This window comes from Rhinatrema bivittatum, chromosome 2 (assembly GCF_901001135.1).
Source record: "Rhinatrema bivittatum chromosome 2, aRhiBiv1.1, whole genome shotgun sequence".
NCBI lineage: Eukaryota > Metazoa > Chordata > Amphibia > Gymnophiona > Rhinatrematidae > Rhinatrema > Rhinatrema bivittatum.
Window position 1 is genome coordinate 336,477,065 of NC_042616.1, and position 23,349 is coordinate 336,500,413.

The 23,349-nt window shown below is 45.4% G+C and overlaps 1 protein-coding gene across 1 annotated transcript in view; it reads right to left on the reverse strand.

The window, feature by feature from the left end:
* MLH1 (mutL homolog 1) overlaps window positions 1-23,349 on the reverse strand; it is a 180,564-nt gene that overhangs the window by 96,253 nt on the left and 60,962 nt on the right. Inside the window, 2 exon segments of the mRNA XM_029589829.1 lie at window positions 12,724-12,877; window positions 16,953-17,046. Of these exon segments, the coding sequence (XP_029445689.1) occupies window positions 12,724-12,877; window positions 16,953-17,046 (248 nt within the window).

Sequence of the window (23,349 nt, forward strand, 5' to 3'; positions counted from 1 at the left end):
TGTATCCTTGAAGTTTACTAATGAAACAGGAGCGTTAGGGCATCCCAACAGAGAGGTTCCAATAAGAGCAAACGTAGTTCATGTGCCTATATGTAAAAAAAATTACCTGAGCTAAAGATTTCCAAATATTCCCTAACAACTGAAAAGCAGGTTGTTAATACAAACAAAACACACATTTTGAAATGTCTGTATGCGAGATGGAAGAGTTGGAATGTTTAGCAGTAAATGATGAGATTGACTAATTGGCATCATAGAGACCTGGTGGAAGAAGGATAACCAATGGGACAGTGTTATATCAGAGTACAAATTATATCGCAATCGGGCCGTAAAAACGTGGGAGAGCGGGCAAGCGCCTGCTCTCCCGGCGCGCACACAGGCCACTCTCCTGTGCGCGCGATTCAGTATTTTAATTTATTAAAATTAGGCCCGGCGGTAAAAAGAGGCGCTAGGGACACTACTGCGTCCCTAATGCCTCTTTTTTGACGGAAGCGGCGGCTGTCAGCAGGTTTGACAGCCGACGCTCAATTTTGCCAGCGTCAGTTCTCAAGCCCGCTGACAGCCACAGGTTCGAAAACCGGACGCTGGCAAACTTGAACGTCCGGTTTTTGACCCGCCAGCCGCAGGCCCATTTTAAATTTTTTTTTTTTTAATTTTTTACTTTCGGGACCTCTGACTTAATATCGCCATGATATTAAGTCGGAGGGTGCACAGAAAAGTTTTTTCTGCTTTTCTGTGCACTTTCCCGGTGCCCGGAGAAATTAGCGCCTACCTTTGGGTAGGCGCTAATTTCTGAAAGCAAAATGTGCGGCTTGGCTGCACATTTTGCTTTCTGAATCGCACAGGAATACCTAATAGGCCATCAACATGCATTTGCATGTTGCGGGCGCTATTAGGTTCCGGGGGGGGGGTTGGACACGTGTTTTGGACGCGCTATTACCCCTTACTGAATAAGGGGTAAAGCTAGCGTGTTCAAAACGCGCGTCCAAATGCCGGCTAATAGTGCGCTCCGTCGGCTTGAATGATTGGGAGAATCAATTTGGTGGGGGTGTGGCACTTTATGTCCAGGAGGATATAGAGTCCAACAAGATAAATATTATACAAGAGACTAAATGCTCAGTAGAATCTATATGGATAGAAATCCCATGTGTGTTAGGTAAGAGTATAGTGCTAGGAGTATACTACCGTCCACCTGGACAAAATGGTCAGACAGATGAAATGCTAAGAGAAATCAGGGAAGCTAACCAATTTGGCAGTGTAATAATAATTGGAGATTTCAATTATTCCAACATTGACTGGGTAAATGTAACATCAGGACTTGCTAGAGACAAAGTTCCTGGATGTAATAAATGACTGCTTCATCGAGCACTTGGTTCAGGAACCAACGAGAGAGGGAGCTATTTTAGATTTACTTCTTAGTGGAACTCAGGATTTGGTGAGAGAGGTAACTGTGGTGGGGCCACTTGGCAATAGTGATCATAACATGATCAAAATTTAAACTAATAACTGGAAGGGTGACAATAAGTAAATCTACAGCTCTAACACTAAATTTTCAAAAGGGAAACTTTGATAAAACGAGGAAAATAAGTTATAAAAAAAAACTGAAAGGTGCAGCTACAAAGATTAAAAGTGTTAAACAGGCATGGACATTGTTTAAAAATTCAATCCTAGATGGGCAATACAGATGTATTCCACACATTAAGAAAGGTTGAAGGAAGGCAAAACGATTACTGGCATGGTTAAAAGGTGAGGTGAAAGAGGCTATTTTAGCCAAAAAACATCATTCAAAAATTGGAAGAAGGATCCATCTGAAGAAAATAGGATAAAGCATGAGCACTGTCAAGTTAATGTAAAACATTGATAAGACAGGCAAAGAAAGAATTTGAAATGAAGTTGGCCGGTGAGGCAAAAACGTATAATAAAAACTTTTTAAAAATATATCCAAAGTAAGAAACCTATGAGGGAGTCAGTCAGTTGGACTATTAGATCAGTGATCCCCAACCTTTTTTGCACCAGGGACCGGCTTCAAGCAAGACCATTTTTCCATGGCCCGGCAGGGCGGGGCAGGGGCGGGGCTTTGGTCATATGGGGGCGGGGTTATGGAGGGGGTTGGATTTTAGTGCACACTTATCATTTAATTATGACATTTATAATGTGAATGTGACTCAACTCACCATAGGTTCTCACATGCATGGCACACTGACCCATGATCGTCACGGGGCTAGATGTAAAAGTACAGTTTGTATCCATGGGAACCCCCCTGACCCACAATAATGGATGTAAAGCAGAATTATGACATTCCCCATACAACTCACCCTACAAAAAAGATATTCTGGTTCTGGTGACATCTCAGTAACAGCAACTCAAACTCCTTCTACTTCCAGGCTCAATAGCCCTACTTATGAAAAGACAGCAGTTTACCACCAATGCATGTCCTCTTGAGAAAACACAACAAATAAGACCGATACAAACGCTTACATGCTAGAAAAATATCTCATCTCGGTAACAGACACAGAACCGACCTAACATACTCCCAGGATCTGTAGTAATGCACATAAACTAATCCACACACAGTTACACCTGTATTATGGAATACACTCAAACAGGTGCAACCCTATCTATGAAAAGGCAACACTACAAATATTAAATCAGGTCCTAAAAACCAATACACCTCTTATTAGGAAAACAGAACTAGCAAGCAGCTATAGATCCCCACACAGAAATAATTGTAAAACTATAATAATAAGCAGAATAAATGTTTCAAAACAGCTATGAACAGAACAACATCCAACAATTAAAAACTCATAAAAACTATTAAACATTCTCCAAACACCAATAAAATATTTCAAAAAAGCTAACATCACACAATTAAAATGGCAGTCAAGAAAAATAAACTTAAAAAGCCACCCTTTTTCCTGCAACGCCACATTGGCTTTTGTTTGGCTGTATCTCCCCAATTCGGATTCGGGATCCTGGCTCGCGCATGTTCCTGCAAAAGGCATGTCTTGTAGGTAAGAAGATCATCCTCTCTGTTTGGCGTGCGCCCGAACATCCCTCCTTCTGGGCCTGGCGAAATGGACTGCACTCCATGGCGACTATGGAGGGATTGGCTGCTCGGCGATCTCCAGTCAACCGACGCCGATTTTTAGCCATCTGGCATCCCTACATTCAGTCTCTTCCGCACCGTGCACGAAGTCTTCTCCTCAATGATTGATTTTTTTTTTGTTCTCCACAACTGTTTCTGATGGTTCTAGTCTGTTTCTGTTCTGGTTTTGGTGGCGGGTAGCTTCTCCACGTGTTTGGTCTGATAGTACTGGGTGGGTGGGGGAGAAAACTTAGTGACTTACTGTGTTACTCTTTTCTGGTTGTTGTTGTTCTGGGGGGTGAAGGATCTACACCTCCCCAGTTGATTGTATATTCCTTTGAAAATAATAAAAAACAGTTTACACAAAAAAAAAAAAAAGCCACCTTTACTTACCCCCTCCAGCAGCTCTCCTACTCCCCTTCCCTGCAGGCCGCGGCACACACCAGAAGCAGCAGAAGAAGCTAAGCTCTATACTTATGGTCCTCTTCCTTAGTGCCCATGTCTCTCACACACACACCATACCAGTCATGCCCCCATGACCAGTTTCTGTCTCTCACACACCAATCATCTCCCAAACAGTCTTTGGCACACACACACCAGTCACCTTCCTGAACAGTTTCTCTCATGCCATACACACACACAGGCTTCCCTCTCCCCTGTTCTACTTACATTATAGGGGCTTCTCACTCTCATAATCACTTTCTCTGTCTCTCTCACACACACACACACTCACTCACCAGTCTCTCACTCCCATGCTTCTCTCCACATGCACAGGCTTCTCATTCCCATAATCACTTTCTCTGTTACACACACATACCAGTCTCTCTCATTTCCATGCTCACTCTCCACGTGCACAGGCTTCTCATTCCCTGAATCACATTCTCTCACATTCACACACACCAGTCTTTTTCTCTCACACACACTGTCACCTTACCAAGCAGTCTCTCTCTCTCATGCATGCACACTCACCCAGGCTTCTCACTCCCATGCTTTCTTTCACCCCCCACAACACCAGGCTTCTTACGCCCATGCTTTCCCACATACCCAGACTTCTCACTTCCATGCTTTTTCTCTCTCTCTCACACACAGTCACCTCCCTGACTAATGTCTCACACTCTCACATACACATCAGTCATCTCCCTGAGCAGTCACTTTCATTGTCTCTCACACACACACACATCAGCTCTCTGACCAGTCAATCACACACAGGCTGGCTGGCTGCTTCTCTCTCTTTCTCTCACTCACTTCCTCTCCCTCTCCCCGAGCACAAATGTGAGCTGCAGCAGCCTCCTCCTCCAGCCCCCGCAGGCCAAGAAAGAATAATCCCATCGGCCGCGGGAGGCTCATGCTGCTGACTCCTTTCTCGATTACCAGCTGCTTCAATAGCTCGGGGACCGATGCTGCAGCCACCGCTGCTACTTTATCACGCGGCACGGCTCTTTCTTCCCGCGCACCGCGTATCACTTCCTGTTCCGGGTCACGGGAGGGGGGGGGGCAGGCGCAGGAAGAAGAAAAGGTCAGCCGCAGGTGCCACAGCTTCTAGCACCGCTGCCGTTCCCACTGGGCTTGAACGTGCTGACAGCCCGGCGGCAACGGCAGCGGGAGAAACCGGGAGCGCGCGACACATCTGCCGGTGCTTGGCGGCGCCACGGACTGGCAAAAAACTCCCACAGCCCGGTCCGCGGACTGGTGGTTGGGGACCCCTGTATTAGATGACCGAGGGATTAAAGGGGCTCTAAGGGAAGATAAGGCCATTGCAGAAAGACTAAATTAATTCTTTGCTTCCATCAAATCACTATGAACCTGGAAGATGTAGTAGGCCAGACTGACAAAATAAAGAGCAGCAAATCACCTGGACCGGATGGTATGCTTCCTAGGGTACTGAAGGAACTAAAAAATGAAATTTCTGATCTATTAGTTAAAATTTGTAACATATTAAAATCATCCATTATAGACTGGAGGGTGATCAATGTAACCCCAATATTTAAAAAGGGCTCCAGTGGCGATCTGGGAAACTATAGACCAATGAGCCTGACTTCAGTGCCGGGAAAATAGTGGAAACCATTCTAAAGATCAAAATCATAGAGCATATAGAAAGATATGGTTTAATGGAACACAGTCAACATAGTCAAAACTTCCCTTGGGTAAATCTAACAAATCTGCTTCATTTTTTTGAAGGGGTTAATAAACATGTGGATAAAGGTGAACTGGTAGATATAGTGTATTTGGATTTTCAGAAGGTGTTTGCCAAAGGCCCTCAAGAGAGGGTTTCTAAGAAAACTAAAAAGTCATGGTATAGGAGACTATGTCCTTTCGTGAATTTCAAACTGGTTAAGAGACAGGAAACAGGGAGTAGGATTAAAAAGAAAATTATTCCTTACCTGCTAATTTTCGTTCCTGTAGTACCAAGGATCAGTCCAGAGAGTGGGTTATCTCTCCCTTCCAGCAGATGGAGTCAAATAGAACTTTGAAGGATGCTTCCTTATAAGGTAGTGCACCCTCTACTAATCCTCAGTATGGAGTATATCAAAGCAAAGAGGAAAATCAGGATGGATCAAGAACAATAGAATTAAGTAACAAATAACAGTGTGCAAAGGGCATAAAACAGTGTCAACAACAAACGTGCAGAATGAACCATTAACCAGCCAAAGGAAAAAAGGCACTGAAGAACAATTTGAGCAGAGAGGCAATCCCAAATCCAATAAACAGTCAGGGAGGGCGTCTGGACTGATCCTTGGTACTACAGGAACAAACATTAGCAGGTAAGGAATAATTTTCTCTTCCCTGTACGTACCAGGCTCAGTCCAGACAGTGGGATGTACCAAAGCTTCCCTACATAGGGTGGGCCCTGGAAAGCCCTGCTCGAATGACCCTAGAGCCAAAAGTAGGCGACTGTATGTGTAGACGATAATGATGAGCAAAGGTATGCAACGATTTCCAAGTTGCTGCTCGACAAATCTCCTGGAACAAGACCGATTGCATCTCCGCCCAGGAAGCAGCCTGAGCTCGAAGCGAATGGGCCTTGACCCGTCGGAGGTTGTCAACCCGCTCCAAAGTAGGCCACCAAGATCGCCTCCTTCAGCCAGCGAGCAATGGTAGTTTTCGACGCCTTGGCCCCCTTCTTCGGACCATGCCAGAGAACAAAAAGATGGTCCGACAAGCGAAAATCATTAGTGACTTCCAGATAGCGAATGAGGATACGCTTGACATCTAGCTTGTGTAGATCCGCTGATGCGTCCGCTGAGGATGGAAGCTCTACCGTCTGATTCAAGTGGAACTCAGAAACTACCTTGGGCAGAAAAGCAGGCACAGTGCGCAAGGAAATGCCTGAATCTGTAAAACGAAGGTAGGGCTCTCTGCATGAGAGTGCTTGAAGCTCCAAGATTCTGCGGGCAGAACAGATAGCTACCAGGAAAACTGTCTTGAGAGTGATATCCTTGAGGGTCGTGGAACGCATGGGTTCAAAAGGTGGTCCAACCAAGATTCGGAGAATGAGATTGAGACTCCATGAAGGATAAAGAGCGTGGACCGGGGGTTTCACGTGCTTCACCCCCCCTGAGGAATCGGATGATATCCAGGTGAGAGGAGAGGGAAGTTCCCTCTCGTTGATGAAGTAGAGAGCCTAGGGCAAAGACTTGCACTCTCAGCGAGTTGTAGACCAGACCCTTGTCCAGTCCCTGTTGAAGAAAAGATAGGATCTGAGCCACCGAGGCAGTCCGTGGCGACACAGGTATGGAGGCACACCAGTTCTCAAAAAACTTTCCATACCCTGATATAGGAGATGGAGGTAGACGTCTTTCTAGCCTTGAGGAGGGTCGAGATAACGGCCTCTGGGTATCCACGCCGTCTCAGCCGGCACCTCTCAAAAGCCAGGCTGCAAGACAGAAGCGATCTGCCTGGGCGAAAGATACCGGACCCTGATGCAGCAAGCGTGGAAGGTGACCCAGACAAAGAGGTCCGTCCACTGCGAGGTTGATCAAGTCTGCAAACCACGGACGACGGGGCCATTCTGGTGCCACCAGCATTACCGGACCCTGGTGGGACTCTATTCTCCGAAGCACCTTGACCACCAGAGGCAAAGGGGGAAACAAGTAGAGGAGAACGTGACGGGGCCAGGGGAGGACTAAGGCATCCACTCCCTCTGCGCCGTACTCTCTTCTGCGACTGAAGAACCGAGCTGCCTTGGCATTCTGGGAGGTTGCCATTAGATCCAGATAGGGGGTCCCCCATCTGTGGAACAGGAGATTCACCGCCTCCTCTGAGAGTTCCCACTCTCCGGGATCTAGATGTTGACGACTGAGAAAGTCGGGTTGAACGTTGTCTACGCCTGCGATGTGGGAAGCCGCTAGGCGGGAGAGATGAGTCTCCGCCCACGCCATCAACCTGTCTGTCTCCTGAGAGACATGCTGGCTCCTCGTGCCCCCTTGGCAATTGATGTAGGCCACAGTGGTTGCATTGTCTGAGAGTATTCGGACTGAGTGATGATGGATGAGAGGTAGGAAGCATTTCAATGCCAGACGCACTGCTCTGGTCTCCAAGTGATTGATCGGCCATGTTGCTTGGGACAGCACCCACTTCCCTTGCACAGAACTCACCTGACACACCGCTCCCCAGCCAGAGAGACTGGCGTCTGTTGTGAAGATTACCCATTTCAGGATGTCCAAAGGAACACCCTGGAGAAGATGAGACAGGTTGAACCACCACGAGAGACTGTCCTTGGCTCCCTGCGGGAGAGGAAGGATGGCTTGAAAGTCCCAAGACACCGGCTTCCAGCGGGAGAGTAAGGCACGCTGTAAGGGACGCATATGTTCAAGCGCCCAGGGGACCAAATCGATGATGGAAGCCATAGATCCCAGGACCTGGAGGTAATCCCACGCCATTGGAAGTGAGAGACCGATGAATTGCTGTATCTGACCTATGAGTGTATGAGCCCTGTCCGGGGGCAGAGACACCTTGCCCAGCGCTGTGTCAAAATGCACCCCCAGGAAGTCCAGAGACTGAGATGGAGAAAGGCTGCTCTTGGCGAAGTTGACTACCCAACCGAGGGAGCTGGGTGGTCAACTTCGCCACCCAGTGGACTTTGCCCGAATGAGCCAGTCGTCCAGGTATGGGTGCACCAAGACTCCCTCCCTCCGGAGAGCGGAAGCTACTACTATCATCACCTTCGTGAAGGTTCGAGGAGCGGTCACAAGACCAAAGGGTAGAGCCTGGAACTGGAAATGCTGTCCCAGAATCTTGAAACGCAGAAAACGCTGAAGCGCTTGGAGGATGGGAATGTGTAGATAAGCTTCCATCAGATCCAGGGAGGCCAAAAATTCTCCGGAGTGTACCGCCGCTTTCACAGAGCGCAAGGTTTCCATCCGAAAGTGGGGAATCTTGAGGGCCCTGTTGACCATCTTGAGATCCAAGATCGGGTGGAAGGAATCTTCCTTCTTGGGGACTACAAAGTATACCGAATAATGTCCCTGGCCTACTTCCATGGGGGAGACCGGACGAATTGCTCCGACAGCCAGAAGCCTGTCGAGTGTGTGCCGGACTATGTTGCTGGACTGGGCCTCATGGAGAGAAGAGGAACCTGTCTCTTAGCGGCCGAGCAAATTCTAATGCGTAGCCGTGTCCTAGAATATCCAGGACCCACTGATCTGACGTGATGTTGACCCACTCCTCGTAGAAAAGGGAGAAACGTCCCCCTATCCTGGGGATCGGGGAGTGGGCCGGCATAGCTTCATTGTGAAGACTTGGAGGACATCCCCTGGGCCGGACCAGAGCGGAGCTGTCTTCAGGCATGAAAGGACTGAGTCCAGGATTGAGATCGAGAAGACAGCTGACGAGGAGCTGCAGTCCTTGCCTGGCGGAAACAACGTTTATTCCTGAATCGGCTTCTAGTGGAATTAAAAGACCTAGAAGAACAAGGGCGATCCTCTGGAAACTTGTGTACCTTATTCTCTCCGCGGGACTTGATAATCTGGTCCAGATCCTCCCCAAATAGTAGCTTGCCCTTGAAGGGTAGGGATCTCAGCTGCGACTTAGCTGCCGTTCCTGCGGTCAGCGGGATCGGGGCCGGCCCCTGAGCGTCGAGGCGTGCCAGAAGACGAGAACCAGAGCGGCCCAGTGGTTGAGAGGGTCCCTCCCCACTAGGGAGGCAAGCTGTGCAAATCTCCTCGCGGGAGAGCCTCGACCTGGACTCTCTACAAGCGCAGCACCTGGACGAACGAGGCATGGGGAACCCTGATGGAGCCACAAGGGAACCAGCTGTTCTTAACGTGAGAAACAGGTAAGGTTTAAAGCTGCAGGAAGCAGAAAAAACTTCCGCTTCAGCCTGTTCTTCCTCACGCTCACCAGGTTCGTGGCTGTAAGAAGCGGGTAATAGCCTCCGCTTCAGTCCTGCTCTCTATCTCTCAGCGACCCACAGATAGAGGCCCAGAGGAATAACGCCTCTCTGTGCCGGCTGCCCCGAGGAAAACGGCGTCTCAGGAGCAGCGGGTCGGATAGCAGCCACAGGGGGAGAGGTCGGCACCACCGATTTGCACCCCGGAGAGAGGAAGAGAGGAAATAACCTGTCAAAAGGAAATAAAAACAAACTTATCCCGACAACAGAGATGGGAGGGGTTGGGAGAGCTGCAAATAGTACTGCCTGCAAGCTATAGAATGCTCCCACTAAAACAGTAGCGGAGGCTACAGGAAAGCTCTCCAAATAATTCCCTCAGAAAATTCAAAATTCTAAGATTTTTTTTTTTTTAATTAGACTTGATCCAATCCAAAAGGAAGGAAAGCTGAGGAAAATAGAGAAAATTCCTAAAATAGCTTTCTAGTCATCTCAGTGGGGAACGAAAGCCACCACTGTCATCTGCTGGAGTCAAGAGAATACTGAGGATTAGTAGAGGGTGCACTACCTTATAAGGAAGCATCCTTTAAAGTTCTATTTGGCTCCATCTGCTGGAAGGGGGAGATAACCCACTGTCTGGACTGATCCTGGTACATACAGGGAATGGTCAATTTTCTCAGTGGAAAAGGGTATACAGTGGAGTGCCTCAGAGATCTGTACTTGGACTGGTGTTTTTCAATATATTAATAAATGATCTGGAAAGGAATACGACAAGTGAGATTATCAAATTTGCAGATGATACAAAATTATTCAGAGTAGTTAAATCACAAGCGGATTGTGATACATTACAGGAGGACCTTGCGAGACTGGAAGATTGGGAATCCAACATTCTCATTAGTAAACACAGAAGCAAAGAATTAATTTAGTCTTTCTGCAGTGGCCTTATCTTCCCTAAAAACCCATTTAACCCTTTGGTCATCTAACGGTCCAACAGACTTCCTCACAGGTTTCTTGCTTCAGATTTATTTTAAAATGTTTTTATTACGAGTTTTTGCTTCTACGGTCAACTTCATTTCAAATTCTCTCTTAGCCTGCCTTATCAATGTTTTACACTTAGTTTGACAATGCTTATGCTTTTTCCTATTTTCTTCAGATCCTTCTTCCAATTTTTGAAGGATTTTTTTTGGCTAAAATAACCTCTTTCCCTTCACCTTTTAACCATGCTGATAACCGTTTTGCCTTCCTCCCATCTTTCTTAATGCATGGAATACATCTGGACTGCGCTTATAAGATTATATTTTTAAATAATGTCCACACCTGTTGTACACTTTTAACCTTTGCAGCTGCACCTTTCAGGTTTTTCTTTTGATCATGTTATGATCACTATTGCAAAGTGGCCCACCACCGTTATTTCTCTCACCAAGACCTGCGTTCCACTAAGAATTAAATCTAAAATAGCTCCCTCTCTCATTGGTTCCTGAACCAATTGCTCCATGAAGCAGTCGTTTATTCCATCCAGGAATTTTATGTCTCTAGCAAGTCCTAACGTTACATTTACGCAGTCAATATTGGAATAATTGAAATCTCCATTACTGTACTGCCAAATTGGTTAGCTTCCCTGATTTCTCTTAGCATTTCAGCATCTGTCTGATTATTTTGGCCAGGTGGACGGTAGTATACTCTATAAATGGATTCATAGAAATTACTAAAAACCTTGGCTATTTCAAAAGGAGAGCAAAGACACTTGCCATGTACTTGTACTTTTGACCGTGTTGGCCTCTTTATTTTTTTTTTCTATCTAAGCTGTCCTACCTGTATTTACTGAAGACTATTTCCTTGTTAATATAACAAAATAAGATATATGTTTTTTCTTTTTAACAATTCTACTCTATTTTTTATTTATTTGTGGTTTTAATTACAGATGGGCTGAAAATTTGCGATGTAGGATCAAGATGGAAAATCCTGCAGGTGGTCCAGGGTTTCTTCCATGGGGCAGGGTTTATCAGGTCACTATAATAAGATCCCTGGAAATTGGTTGAAAAACTGGTTCCAGTGTCCTTGATCGGATAGGGGAACTTTACCCAACACACATTTGATTTCTACCCTTATAGAGTCTACTGAACATTTAGTCTCTTGTATGATCTTTATCCCGCTGGACTCTATACCCTTCCAGACAAAATGCTACACCCACCAGTTTGATCCTCCCTATCATTGCGATATAATTTGTATCCTGATACAGCACCTGCTTTTCTTGTAGAGTAGGGCCCGCTTTCTTTGAACTGACTTTACTTGCTATTTGCTAATGAGATATTTCCTTACACAATGAGGAATGTTGAGCACAGTTAGATCAAGGAAAAAAAAATGTTCCTCTTTTGGATTCAATAGTTTTAACCCTTATTTTTTCCCTTTCCCATGTTACAGCTCAGGTTCTACTGCTGATACAGGGTTGAAAGACTCTTCCTATGAGGCAGCCGCACACATCTATCAGTGCCCCTTTGGTGCCCACTTGCATCACCCAAGCAATGCCCTAAAATGCTAGGCCCAAGTCCAGGTTTCCTGAATGCCAAGGACCCAGTACTACTAGAGGATGGGAATAAAGAGAAGAGCCACGGGGGTGGCTTGCTGGAATGGAGGCTACTACCTGGTGATTACTAACTTTACTCAATAAGCCTTCACACGGTTAATGCAACTCCAACATTGCTCTCTGCTTCAAAGGCAAGGGGAAATGTGGAAAAGAGGATTTGCATTTAGGCAACAACCAACAAGGACTGAGCTACACAGTCTGGGTAAACAAATAAGCGTGGGGGTAGCTTGCTTATTACAGCAGTTACTACCCTAAACCAATTAAGCCTGATACATCACTTTGAATCCATATACAGCGTTGCTCTCTGCTTCAACGGCAGGGAGAAATGTGGAAAAGAGGATTTACATACAGACAACATCCAACAAGGCATTGATCTGTGCAGTCTGGGTAAACAAGCATCAGGGTAACTTGCTTGATGAGGCGGTTACTACCCTTAACCATTAAGCCTTATGCTCACCTTTGATGCAACTCCAACATTACTCTCTGCATCAATGGCAGGGAGTGGAAGGAAATTTGAATCAGTTACTAACAAGGGCCCTGAACTTGGTGGTCGGTGAAATAGATATGGAAAAATAAGTATGGGAGCTTGCTGGGCAGACTGGATGGGCCGATTGGTCTTTTTCTGCCGTCATTTCTATGTTATGTTTCTATGTTACTGCCAAGGAGGAGACAGCCCACGTATATAAATTAAACTTCGTTTTCCATCATGCCACCCTTTCCGATAGGCCTCACCTGGGTGAAATACATTCTGGAGGCATTTGCACCCAGCAGCGTGCTCTCGATGTGCTGCTGCACGCGCTCAATGATGCAGTCCTCATGCAGAAAGTGCACCTCATGCTTTGTTGGATGAACGTTCACGTCCACATTCTGTGGTGCTATCTCCAGGCTGGGGAACAGCAAAAACCAAAATGTATTACAAACTGAGATGGGCCACCAAAAATAAAAAAAATAATTACATTTGCAATTGTAAAACACTCCCATTATCTGGTGATCCTCTTTTGCAAGCCAAGTTTAAGAAATCACAACAACAAAACTCCTAGAAATCTCAGGAAAAACTGGTAAAGTTCCCCTATCCGATCAAGGACACTGGATCCAGTTTTTCAACCAATTTCCAGGGATCTTATTATAGTGACCTGATAAACCCTGCCCCATGGAAGAAACCCTGGACCACCTGCAGGATTTTCCATCTTGATCCTACATCGCAAATTTTCAGCCCATCTGTAATTAAAACCACAAATAAATAAAAAATAGAGTAGAATTGTTAAAAAGAAAAAACATATATCTTATTTTGTTATATTAACAAGGAAATAGTCTTCAGTAAATACAGGTAGGACAGCTTAGATAGAAAAAAAAAATAAAGAGGCCAACACGGTCAAAAGTACAAGTACATGGCAAGTGTCTTTGCTCTCCAGTTGAAATAGCCAAGGTTTTTAGTAATTTCTATGAATCCATTTATACCTCACAAGGATACCTGAATCAAGGTGCTATTAAAGCCTTTCTAGAGAAGGCCAAGTTACTCAAATTGGCGAAATATCACAGCTGAAGGCCTCCTCCTTTCTGACTGAAGCCATACCAGATTTGAAACTTGGTAAGGCTGAGGGGAGAGGGGAAGGGCTGTGTAGAAAAGGAAAGAAGTTTAATATAAGTTATTATACAAAAAAAAAAAGTTGGTAATCAAATGGGCCCCATTTTGGTTAGAATTATCAAAGTGTTTTTAAATGCCAACTAAGTTGATGAATGAGGCTTCAATATTTCTTATTTTAAAGCTGGGGAACCCAGGGAAGACTGTGTCTCCCATAGGCCAATCTCTCTACTGAATACCAGCCTGAAGATTTTTGCATAAGTATTGGCTTAAGAGGCTTGATGAACTTTCGCCAAACTTGATACAGGGGGATCAAGCAAGGTTCATATCAGGAAGCCATTCTTATAATAATGTGTCAAGAACTTTAAGGGTGATAGAGGCTACTGAAATTGGAGGGAGGGAGGGGATATGGTCCATACCCTGAACTGGATAAAGTGCTCTTTCATGAGAGAGGTTAATTTAATGTTGGTGCTAATTTTCAGAAATGGGCAATGTTCATGTTCAAGTGCTCGAAATCAATGTTAATGGCATGTGTACTCCACTATTTTGCTTGGGAGAAGAACACAGCAAACATGTCCCCATATCACCCTTCCTTTTTACCTTAGTAATTGAGACACTTGAGGTACATATTAGGCTGCCCCTGGAGATCAATGGAACAGGAGTGGCTGGAATTAAATAGAAAGTTTTGTATATAGATTATGTTCTGCTTTTTATCTCTGATGTACATCCTTCTGCCTCTTGCTTGTTGTCAAAGCTTGAGGAATTTGGTACTCTGTTATAAAATTTACCTTTCCAAAATTATTAGTTAGACTGTCATGTTATCCAGCTGAATGCTGGCTTTTTGAATATTGTGACATTTATCCGCCTAATTTTTAGCTGGGTCAGTCATTATCATGATTTAATTTATTTATTTATTTAGCATTTTTATATACCGACTTTCCAATAACAGAATTACTGATCAATTCGGTTTACATTCTAAACAATAACAGTGACAAGTAAATGTCTTACAATGAACAGGTCGAAATAACTTGGATTAAGATATATGGGGTTAATAACATAATTCAAAGATACGGTGCCTAATGTGGGCTAAATAGACAGGTGATAGGTATAAAGTTAGGTTTTGATATTAGACTGCCAAAGTTCATGTGATTTCAGAGATGATCTATAGACAGATTTAGGCATTTTGGGGGTGTTCCAAGGTCGAGCTGAGATAGCCGAATAGCTTATTTGGCTAACTCTTAATATTTGGAGTTAGTTGAATAAGTTATTCGGTTATATCCAATCGTAAGCAACAGGAAATTATCCAGGAACACGTTCCTGGATAACTAATTTAACCAGTGATATTTAAAGAATATCACTAGTTAAGCAGTGTTTAAAAAAAGAAAAGAAAAGCTCACACGAGGGTTTTGTGGCCTGATCCAGTGATCCCACCCCATCCAAAAGATTCCCAAGCCCTCCAAAAAGCTATTTAAAGTTGCATACCTCTAGGCTTAATATGCTTTCCACCACCTCCCCTGCTGCCCAAAATAAATACATCTTGTTTAAAAGTCAGCGGCACTAACGTTTCACCCTCCTCTCCTACCCCTGCTAAAAGCTTTATGTCCATTCCCCCCACCCCAAATCTTAAAAGCAGGCCAGGAGCTCAAATCCTACATCTGGATCCCAGAGAATCTTGTGTTGCTCTGATGGCCATGCTGGTCACGTAAGCTACCAGTGTAGAGGTCAAAGCAATACTCTGACCACTAAACTAATAGCTTACACTTCTATCCTTCAAGGAGGATGCTAGAAAATGGCAACAACATATTTCCTGGATAAAATTCAGGCAATTAAAATTAATTGGCTCAGAGTGTTTTATTTCTTTTCAATGCTGCCATTTAGTTTCCCTAGGTCTCTCTTCAAGTATAATATTGAGGTTCATTTGGAAACTAAGAAAAAACAGAATCTTCATACCTACTATCTTGGCCTCCATTTTCAGTATATTAGGCCAATGGCACCAGGCATCAGCCAGCCAGCACTGGATAATAAAAGCATTTCCAGAGGCCCCTTGTCTTACCTTGTGTCTTAATTAGATTGTAAGCTACACAGAACACGGAATGTCTCTTATGTTTTTCGTTTGAAAATCTACTGGTGCACATACGAGTACAAAGTGCCCACAGCAGGTGCAGAATGTATACTGGAAAGTATACATGCTGGTTTCAAAAGAAAATCACCGCAAGCACTCTTTTCCCGCAAATAAAATACTCACTTTGTGAAACCGTGCACATACTTTTATCCACATGTGGGATGGGGGGATGCAGAATTTGTAAAAGCCATTTTTACATAGATAAAAACCTTTGAAAACTGCCCCCCTTTATGGATTCAAAAACTAACTTCAAGCAGCAGGCTCATATTAGCTAAATGGAATTGCTATTCTTCACCTTTCATGGAAGTGAGTGAGTGAGGGATGTGGAATAATGGAAAGGGACTAAATGACATCCAACTTGTTGGTATTTTTATGAAGTTGCAGAAGATCTAGTCTCTGGTGGTACATTTTCTCTCTATGACAAAATATTGGTTGTGTTTCTCAGTTTTTCATTGTTTTGCTAAATGTTTACCATGGTTTTGTGAAAAGCCAAAAAGTTTAAAGAAAATAAAAATACAAAATAAAAAGGAAACTAAGAGGTGCATTTTCAAAACATCATGCATGTAATAATTAGCATAACCACAAATGTATTATATACTTGCATACATGCTAATCATCAAACAAATGCATATATTTTTGCTTTTGTCACACACATACATGCATAAAAAGGGGGCAGTCTAGAGGCTTTCCAGGGCAGGGCCAACATTTACACCTGTAAGTTATTATTCTAAAAGAAACTTATGCACGTAGACTTGCCAACAATCTTGCATAAATTTTACACTTATTATCTTGTGTAAGTATTATTAAACGTGTTTATTATATACTACTGGCTGAGTGTAAGGTCTGAGTGAAATGTGGGGAATTCAGACTGAAAAACCAGGAGGGTCTCAATGACCTGGAGAAGGACTGGGCAAACTTTTTTAAATATACTAATTTATGCGAGCAAGGCCTACTTTATTTTTTGTGCATAAAACATACACGAGTATATATATATATTTTTTAAAACAGGTAGAAAAAGTACTCACTTCCAATATATTGAATTTATTCACGCGAAAGCATACCTATGAATATATGTTGCAGGAGAAATATACCCGTGTTTTACAATGTGCATATATCAGATATGCACAGGTTATAAAATCCTATGGTAAATCTGCCTACAACCATATATGAATATATATGTCGCCACACACGGTTGTTTGAAAGTTATCCCCATTGTGTGGAATTGGTTGAGGGGCCTGGATGACCGGGCTTGCTCACCTCAAGTAAAGGAAGGGGTGCGTGTTCTTCGGCAGGTAGGCAGCATAGACAGTTTCTATAGCTTTCCGCAGAGAGCTCGAGTCCACCAGTCTTGCTAAAAGAAAAAAGATGTAGCAAATTTGTTCAGATGGAAGAAAAATACGAAATCACGTGGTTTTTTTTAAATTAATTCCAGTTCAGCAGCTTTTATAAACCACAGCACATAGTCCATACAAACCTGGCTTCAAAATAAAAAGAACCTTTCCAGTTGAAAAAAAAATCACACCACTGCCCCTTACTCAGGCATCATTTAACCAAGGAGTTTGGAAAATAGTGTCAAACTATCTTCAGCATGCATGTGATGCACAGTAACTCCCCCCAAAACAAGCTGCAGTGGTAGCTGGAAAAAGAATGGTTGTTAAACTGGCCAGTGGGACGAGAACAGCTCTCAGTCACAGCCACACTGGCCAGTCCTGGATTCCTGCTCCTGCTACCTCTCCAGTGCGTTCCCCCCCTGAACACATAGCTGATGTTTTTATTGTCCAAGTATTCCGGTGCAGCAAACAGCTGAACAATAATAACTTCAATAAAGCTATTCACTCTACCATTTTTATAAGGAAGTGTCCTTTTAAATGGGATTGTAGCAATAGATTAAAAGTTTTGCACTTTTGTTGTTTTTCTCTTGTTTATCAGCACTCTTAAATCACCAGAATGTCTCATTCATGCCTGACATGAAGGAATAAACAGAGGTGCAATTGGAGAAATTACTTACCTGATAATTTCGTTTTCCTTAGTGTAGACAGATGGATTCAGGACCAGTGGGTTATGTGCTCTTCTGCTAGAAGATGGGAGACAGAGTCAGATTTCAAAGCTAACGTCACTCTAGATATACCCCTGCAGTAACCTCAGCTCTTCAGTATTCTCTTCGAAAAGCCATTGTGGATATCTTTGCTCAATTAACTTGATTAAACTTGATTGAACTGGTTCAACTGATTTCAAAACTGGAGACCGCCAGTGCACTCAACCAATTAATGCTGACACCGGACAAACTGTGGGTGTCATGAACTAGGGGTAGGCAGCGGCTTACCCTTATTTGCTTGGTCTCGAGGTTCGCTTTCCGAGGTTCTCCTTCTCTGGAGCCATGGGCGAAATGCTGAGTCCATCTGTCTACACTAAGGAAAATTAAATTATCAGGTAAGTAATTTCTCCATTTCCTAGCGTGTAGCCAGATGGACTCAGGACCAGTGGGATGTAGAAAAGCTCCTCCCGGACAGGGCAGGAGGCTGCCTGTGGCCCACTTAATACTGCCTTTGCAAAGGCTGCATCTTCTCAGGCCTGAACATCCAGGTGGTAGAACCTGGAGAAGGTGTGTATGGAGGACCACGTTGCTGCCCGATAGATCTTGGCGGGCGACAGCTGCTTGGTTTCTGCCCAAGAGACTGCCTGGGCCCTCGTAGAATGAGCCTTAACCTGTAGTGGTAAGGGCTTTCCTGCCTCTATGTATGCTGCCTTGATTACTTCTTTGATCCAGCGGGCTATGGTCGCCCGCGAGGCCGCTTCTCCTTGCTTCTTCCCGCTGTGAAGAATGAACAAATGATCTGTTTTGCGTACCGGTTCCGATCTTTCCAGGTATCACACCAGGAATCTGCCGACATTTAGGTGGTGAAGAAGGCGAGAGTCTTCAGAGTCCTTATGTTCATCCGGAGATGGCCTGATTCAAAAGAAACTTGGAGACCACTTTCGATAGGAAGAAGGGGACGGTGTGCAGCTGTATGGGGTTCCAGGAGTGAACCTAAGGAATGGTTCCCGACAGGATAGTGCCTATAATTTGGAGATGCGACGAGCTGAACATATTGCCACCAGGAATACCATCTTCATTGTTAAGAGGCGTGGTGTCAGACCATGTGTTGGTCTGAAGGAAGCCTCTTCTGGAAGTCTAATACTAGATTGAGATTCCATAGGGGCACCGGCCACTTTAGGGGTGGCCAGAGTTGTTTAACCCTTTCAGGAAGCGGGACAAATCCAGATGAGTTGTTAGTCTGATACCGTCCACTTCGACTCTGAAGCACGACAGTGCGGCTACTTGGACCTTGAGAGAGTTGAGTGACAACCCCTTCTTTATACCGTACTGTAGAAAGTCCAGAATCATGGGAATCTTGGCCGTCTGCGGGAGTATCCCGCATTCCTCGCACCAGGCTTCGAATATTCTCCAGATCCGTATGTATGCCAGGGATGTGGAGAACTTGTGCGCTTGGAGCAGGGTGTCAATCACAGCCTTCGAGTAACAGTGCTTCTTCAGGCGAGTCCTCTCAAGGGCCAGACCGTACGAGAGAATCAAGACGGATCTTCCTGTGTGGAGGTTGGCACAGAGGGTTCCTCGCAAGGAGTATTTGCATTTCTGCGTACCATGGTCGCCTTGACCAATCCGGGGCCACTAGTAAATCTAGTCCCCTGTGATGCTCTATCTTGCAGATGACCTTGCCCAGTAGCGGCCATGGGGGGAAAGAGTACAGTAAGTCTTCCTCTGGCCAAGTCTGGATGAGAGCGTCGATCCCTTGGGAGTGTGGCTGAAGAACCTGGGGTCTTGGGCACTGAGATAGGTGGCCAGTAGATCCATGGCTGGGAGAACCCAGCGATTTACTATCAGTTGGAAGGCTGTGGTTGACAGCGTCCATTCCCCTGGGTCCAGGCTCTCTCTGCTGAGGAAGTCTGCTGAGACGTTGTCTTTTCCTGCGATGTGGGAGGCCGAGATCCCTTGTAAGTTTATCTTTGCCCATGCCATGAGAGGGTCTATCTCCAGCAACACCTGCTGGCTCCTGGTTCCTCCCTGGCGGTTGATGTAAGCTACCGTTGTAGTGTTGTACGACATTACTCGAATCGCTTTGCCTCTCAGTCTGTGGCTGAATCGCAGGCACGCTAGTCTGACTGCTCAAGCTTCCAGGTGGTTTATGTTCCATTCCGCCTCTTCCTTGTTCCATTGTCCCTGGGCGTCAGCTCCTGACAGTGGGCTCCCCACCCTCGCAGGCTCGCATCCGTAGTGAGCAAGATCAGTTCGGTGGGGATAGGCTTACTTCTTTGCTTAGGTGGTTTTCCTGTAGCCCCCACTGAAGCTGAGAACGTACCTCTGCTGGTAGTTGGAGGCGAATTGAGTAGTCTTGGGACAGTGGGTTCCATCGTGACAGTAAGGAGCATTGGAGCGGTCATATGTGGGCCCTTGCCCATGGGATGACCTCCAGGGTTGATGCCATGAGGCTGAGGACTTGAAGATAATCCCATACCTTGGGCAGTGTATTGGTCATCAGTCGTTGTAATTATTCCATCAGTTTCCTTCTCCTCGGGGGAGGGAGGAAGAATTTGTTTTCTTTGGAGTCGAAATGGATCCCCAGGTACTCTAGAGATTGAGAGGGCTGCAGACTGCTCTTGCCAGTGTTCACGACCCAACCAAGTTCCTGCAGTAGGCTCTTGACTCTGCTGGTCACCTGCTGGCTCTCTTCCGAAGACTTTGCCCTGATCAGCCAGTTGTCCAGGTAAGGGTGTACCAAGATTCCTTCCTTCCTCAGTGTTGCCGCCACGACCACCATAATTTTGGAGAATGTTCTGGGGGCAGTTGCTAGGCCGAAAGGTAGCACTGGAACTGGTAATTGTGACCCAGTATCGCAAAGCGTAGAAAACGCTGGTGATCTTGATGGACTGGAATGTGAAGGTAGGCTTCGGAGAAGTCCAGGGAGGTTAGAAATTCTCTTGGTTGTACTGCCATTATGACAGAACGAAGGGTCTTCATGCAGAAGTGTAGTATCCGCAGATGGCAGTTGACGTTCTTGAGATCCAAGATGGGTCAGAATGATCCTTCCTTCTTGGGAACGATAAAATAAATGGAATATTTTGTTGGGGCGTGGGAACCGGAGTTATTGCCTTCAGACTGAGTAGTCTTGTCAGGCTGGCTTCCACTGCCAGTCTCTTAGTGTGGGGGTGACATCATAAATTTGTCTCGAGGCACATTGCAGAACTCCAGAGAGTAGCCTTCTCGAATGATGTTTAGTACCCATTTGTCCAACATGATCTTGACCCATCTTTGGTAGAAGAGGGCAAGTCGACCCCCTATTTCCTCTTCCTGTGGATGGATCGACCCATTCTCATTGTGGAGCATGGCTGGAGCCTGCTCCTCTCTTGGTCTGTCAGTTCCGAAAGGGCTAGGACCTTCCGGAGGGATGAGGTGCCTGGAACTGCAAGTTCCTGTAGGGTCTAAAGCATTGCGAGCCTCTGCCCTTGGTTCTTCTGGGTGAGGGACGCTGAGATCTTTTATTCCTATCTTCCAGTAGCCGAGGCACTGGGGATTTGCCCCATTTGCTGGCTAACTTCTCCAATTCACTTCCGAACAAGAGAGATCCTTTAAAGGGCATTCTTGTGAGATTCGCTTTAGATGTCGCATCAGCAGACCAATTCTGTAGCCATAGTTGTCTTCTGGCTGCCATTACCGAGGCTATGCCTCTAGCTGAGGTACGCACCAGGTCTGAGCTTGCATGCTTCAGGAAGGTTGCTGCAGGTTCCATCGTCTCACCGGTATACGTTCCGGAGTTATTTGCTTCTCTCGAGAGGAGCAAGCAGGAATGCGCCACCAGTGCGCAGCAGGAAGCAATCTGCAGTGTCATTGCTGTTGCATCGAAGGCCTGCTTAAGGATGGATTCCAATCGTCTATCCTGAGTATCCTTCAATGCAGCCCCTCCCTCAACAGGAATCATTGTTCGCTTTGAGACGGCATAGACCATGGCATCCACTTTCGGGAAATGCAGGCGTTCCTTGGTAGCTGGTTCTAGAGGGTATAGGGCTTCCAAGGCCCAACCCCCTTTGAAGCTGGCCTCCGGGGCATCCCACTCCAGGTCAATCAGTTCCTGGATGGCTTCCATCATTGGGAAGTAGCATGAGGCTTTACGAAGGGACACTAGGATGGGATGGTTCTTTGGTTCCGCCATCGGGTCCGTGCTTGGAATACCCAGAGTCTGGGAAACAAGGGCTGGTAATTCATCCTTGTGGAAGAAGCGAAGCATGGTTCGGTATGGTTCCAGGCCTGGAGAAATTTCTCCTTCTTCCAGGGAGTTACCATCATCATCTGAGGTGTCTGGGTCCCTCTCAGGGAAATTCTTGGTTAGGCGAGGCATGTCTCGAGGCATCTGAGCAGGGCCGGGAGGATCTTGTGCTTCCGGCAGGGGTTGAGCCCGGGCTGATTGCGCCTGAACGAAGGCTTGCAGCCCTTGGAAAAATTCTAACCAGTAGAAGGTCCCTGGGTCCATGTTAATCCCAGGGGAGTCTGTGTAGGGTGCCCTCTTGTGGAGAAGCCATCTCAGAGATGCATAGATCCTGGGGGAGGGACCCTTAGAAACATAGAAATGATGGCAGAAGACGACCAAATGGCCCATCCAGTCTGCCCAGCAAGCTTCCACACTTTTTTTTTTCTCTCTCATACTTATCTGTTACTCTTGGTCTTTAGTAACCTTTTGGTTCTATTTCCCTTCCACCCCCGCCATTAATGTAGAGAGCAGTGCTTGACTGCTTCTAAGTGAAGTATCTAGCTTAATTGGTTAGGTTTCACCACAGGAAAACGGGGCTCGATCTTCTTTAAGGTAAATTTTCTCTCTTCTTTGCTGTATTTGTTAACACTATTCTAGTGTGTGGGATAGTGTCCGCATCTGCTAGGAGAGATACTGAAGAGCTGAGGTTACTGCAGGGGTCTATCTAGAGTGACGTCAGCTTTGAAATCTGACTCCGTCTCCCATCTGCTAGCATGGTCCTGAGTCCATCTGGCTACACACTAGGAAATTGAATTTAGCTGTAAAATGTAAAAGTAGGATACTAGCCTGAGAAGAAAGTAGCTCTAGGAGAGACCTAATAGAGCAATGATCTGAAAACTAGGAAATCCAGAGTTTAAGTCCAACCTTCTCCTCTGACACTCCTTGTGACCTTGAGCAAGCCACTACTCCCACTGCCGCAGTCATCCACGTGATTGTAAGCTCTCTGGGGAAGGAATTATTGTACCTGATTTACTAATAATTCTATAAACTGCCTTGAACATTGTTTGGAAAGGCAGACTAAAAAAAAATCCAAATTATTATTATTTTTATTTCCTGCCCTTAACCCCAAGACACTGCATGTGATCAGGGATAGATTTAGCATTTTGCCGTCCCTAGACACTTTTGGTACTTTATCTCCTCCCCTTCTGCAAAGGTCTATTACAGGGTAACAGGATGTTCTCTGCTAAGTGAGATTCAGCAGAGCTGGAAGGCAGTAAATCTTAGCCAGCCTACTGCCCCTAAATGTTTGTTGCCCTAGGCAAAGAAATAATGGGTGCATATTGACTAATCCAGGGCTGCATGCAATACAGGTTGCTTTCTTACTACAGTACCCACCCACATAGATGTCACAG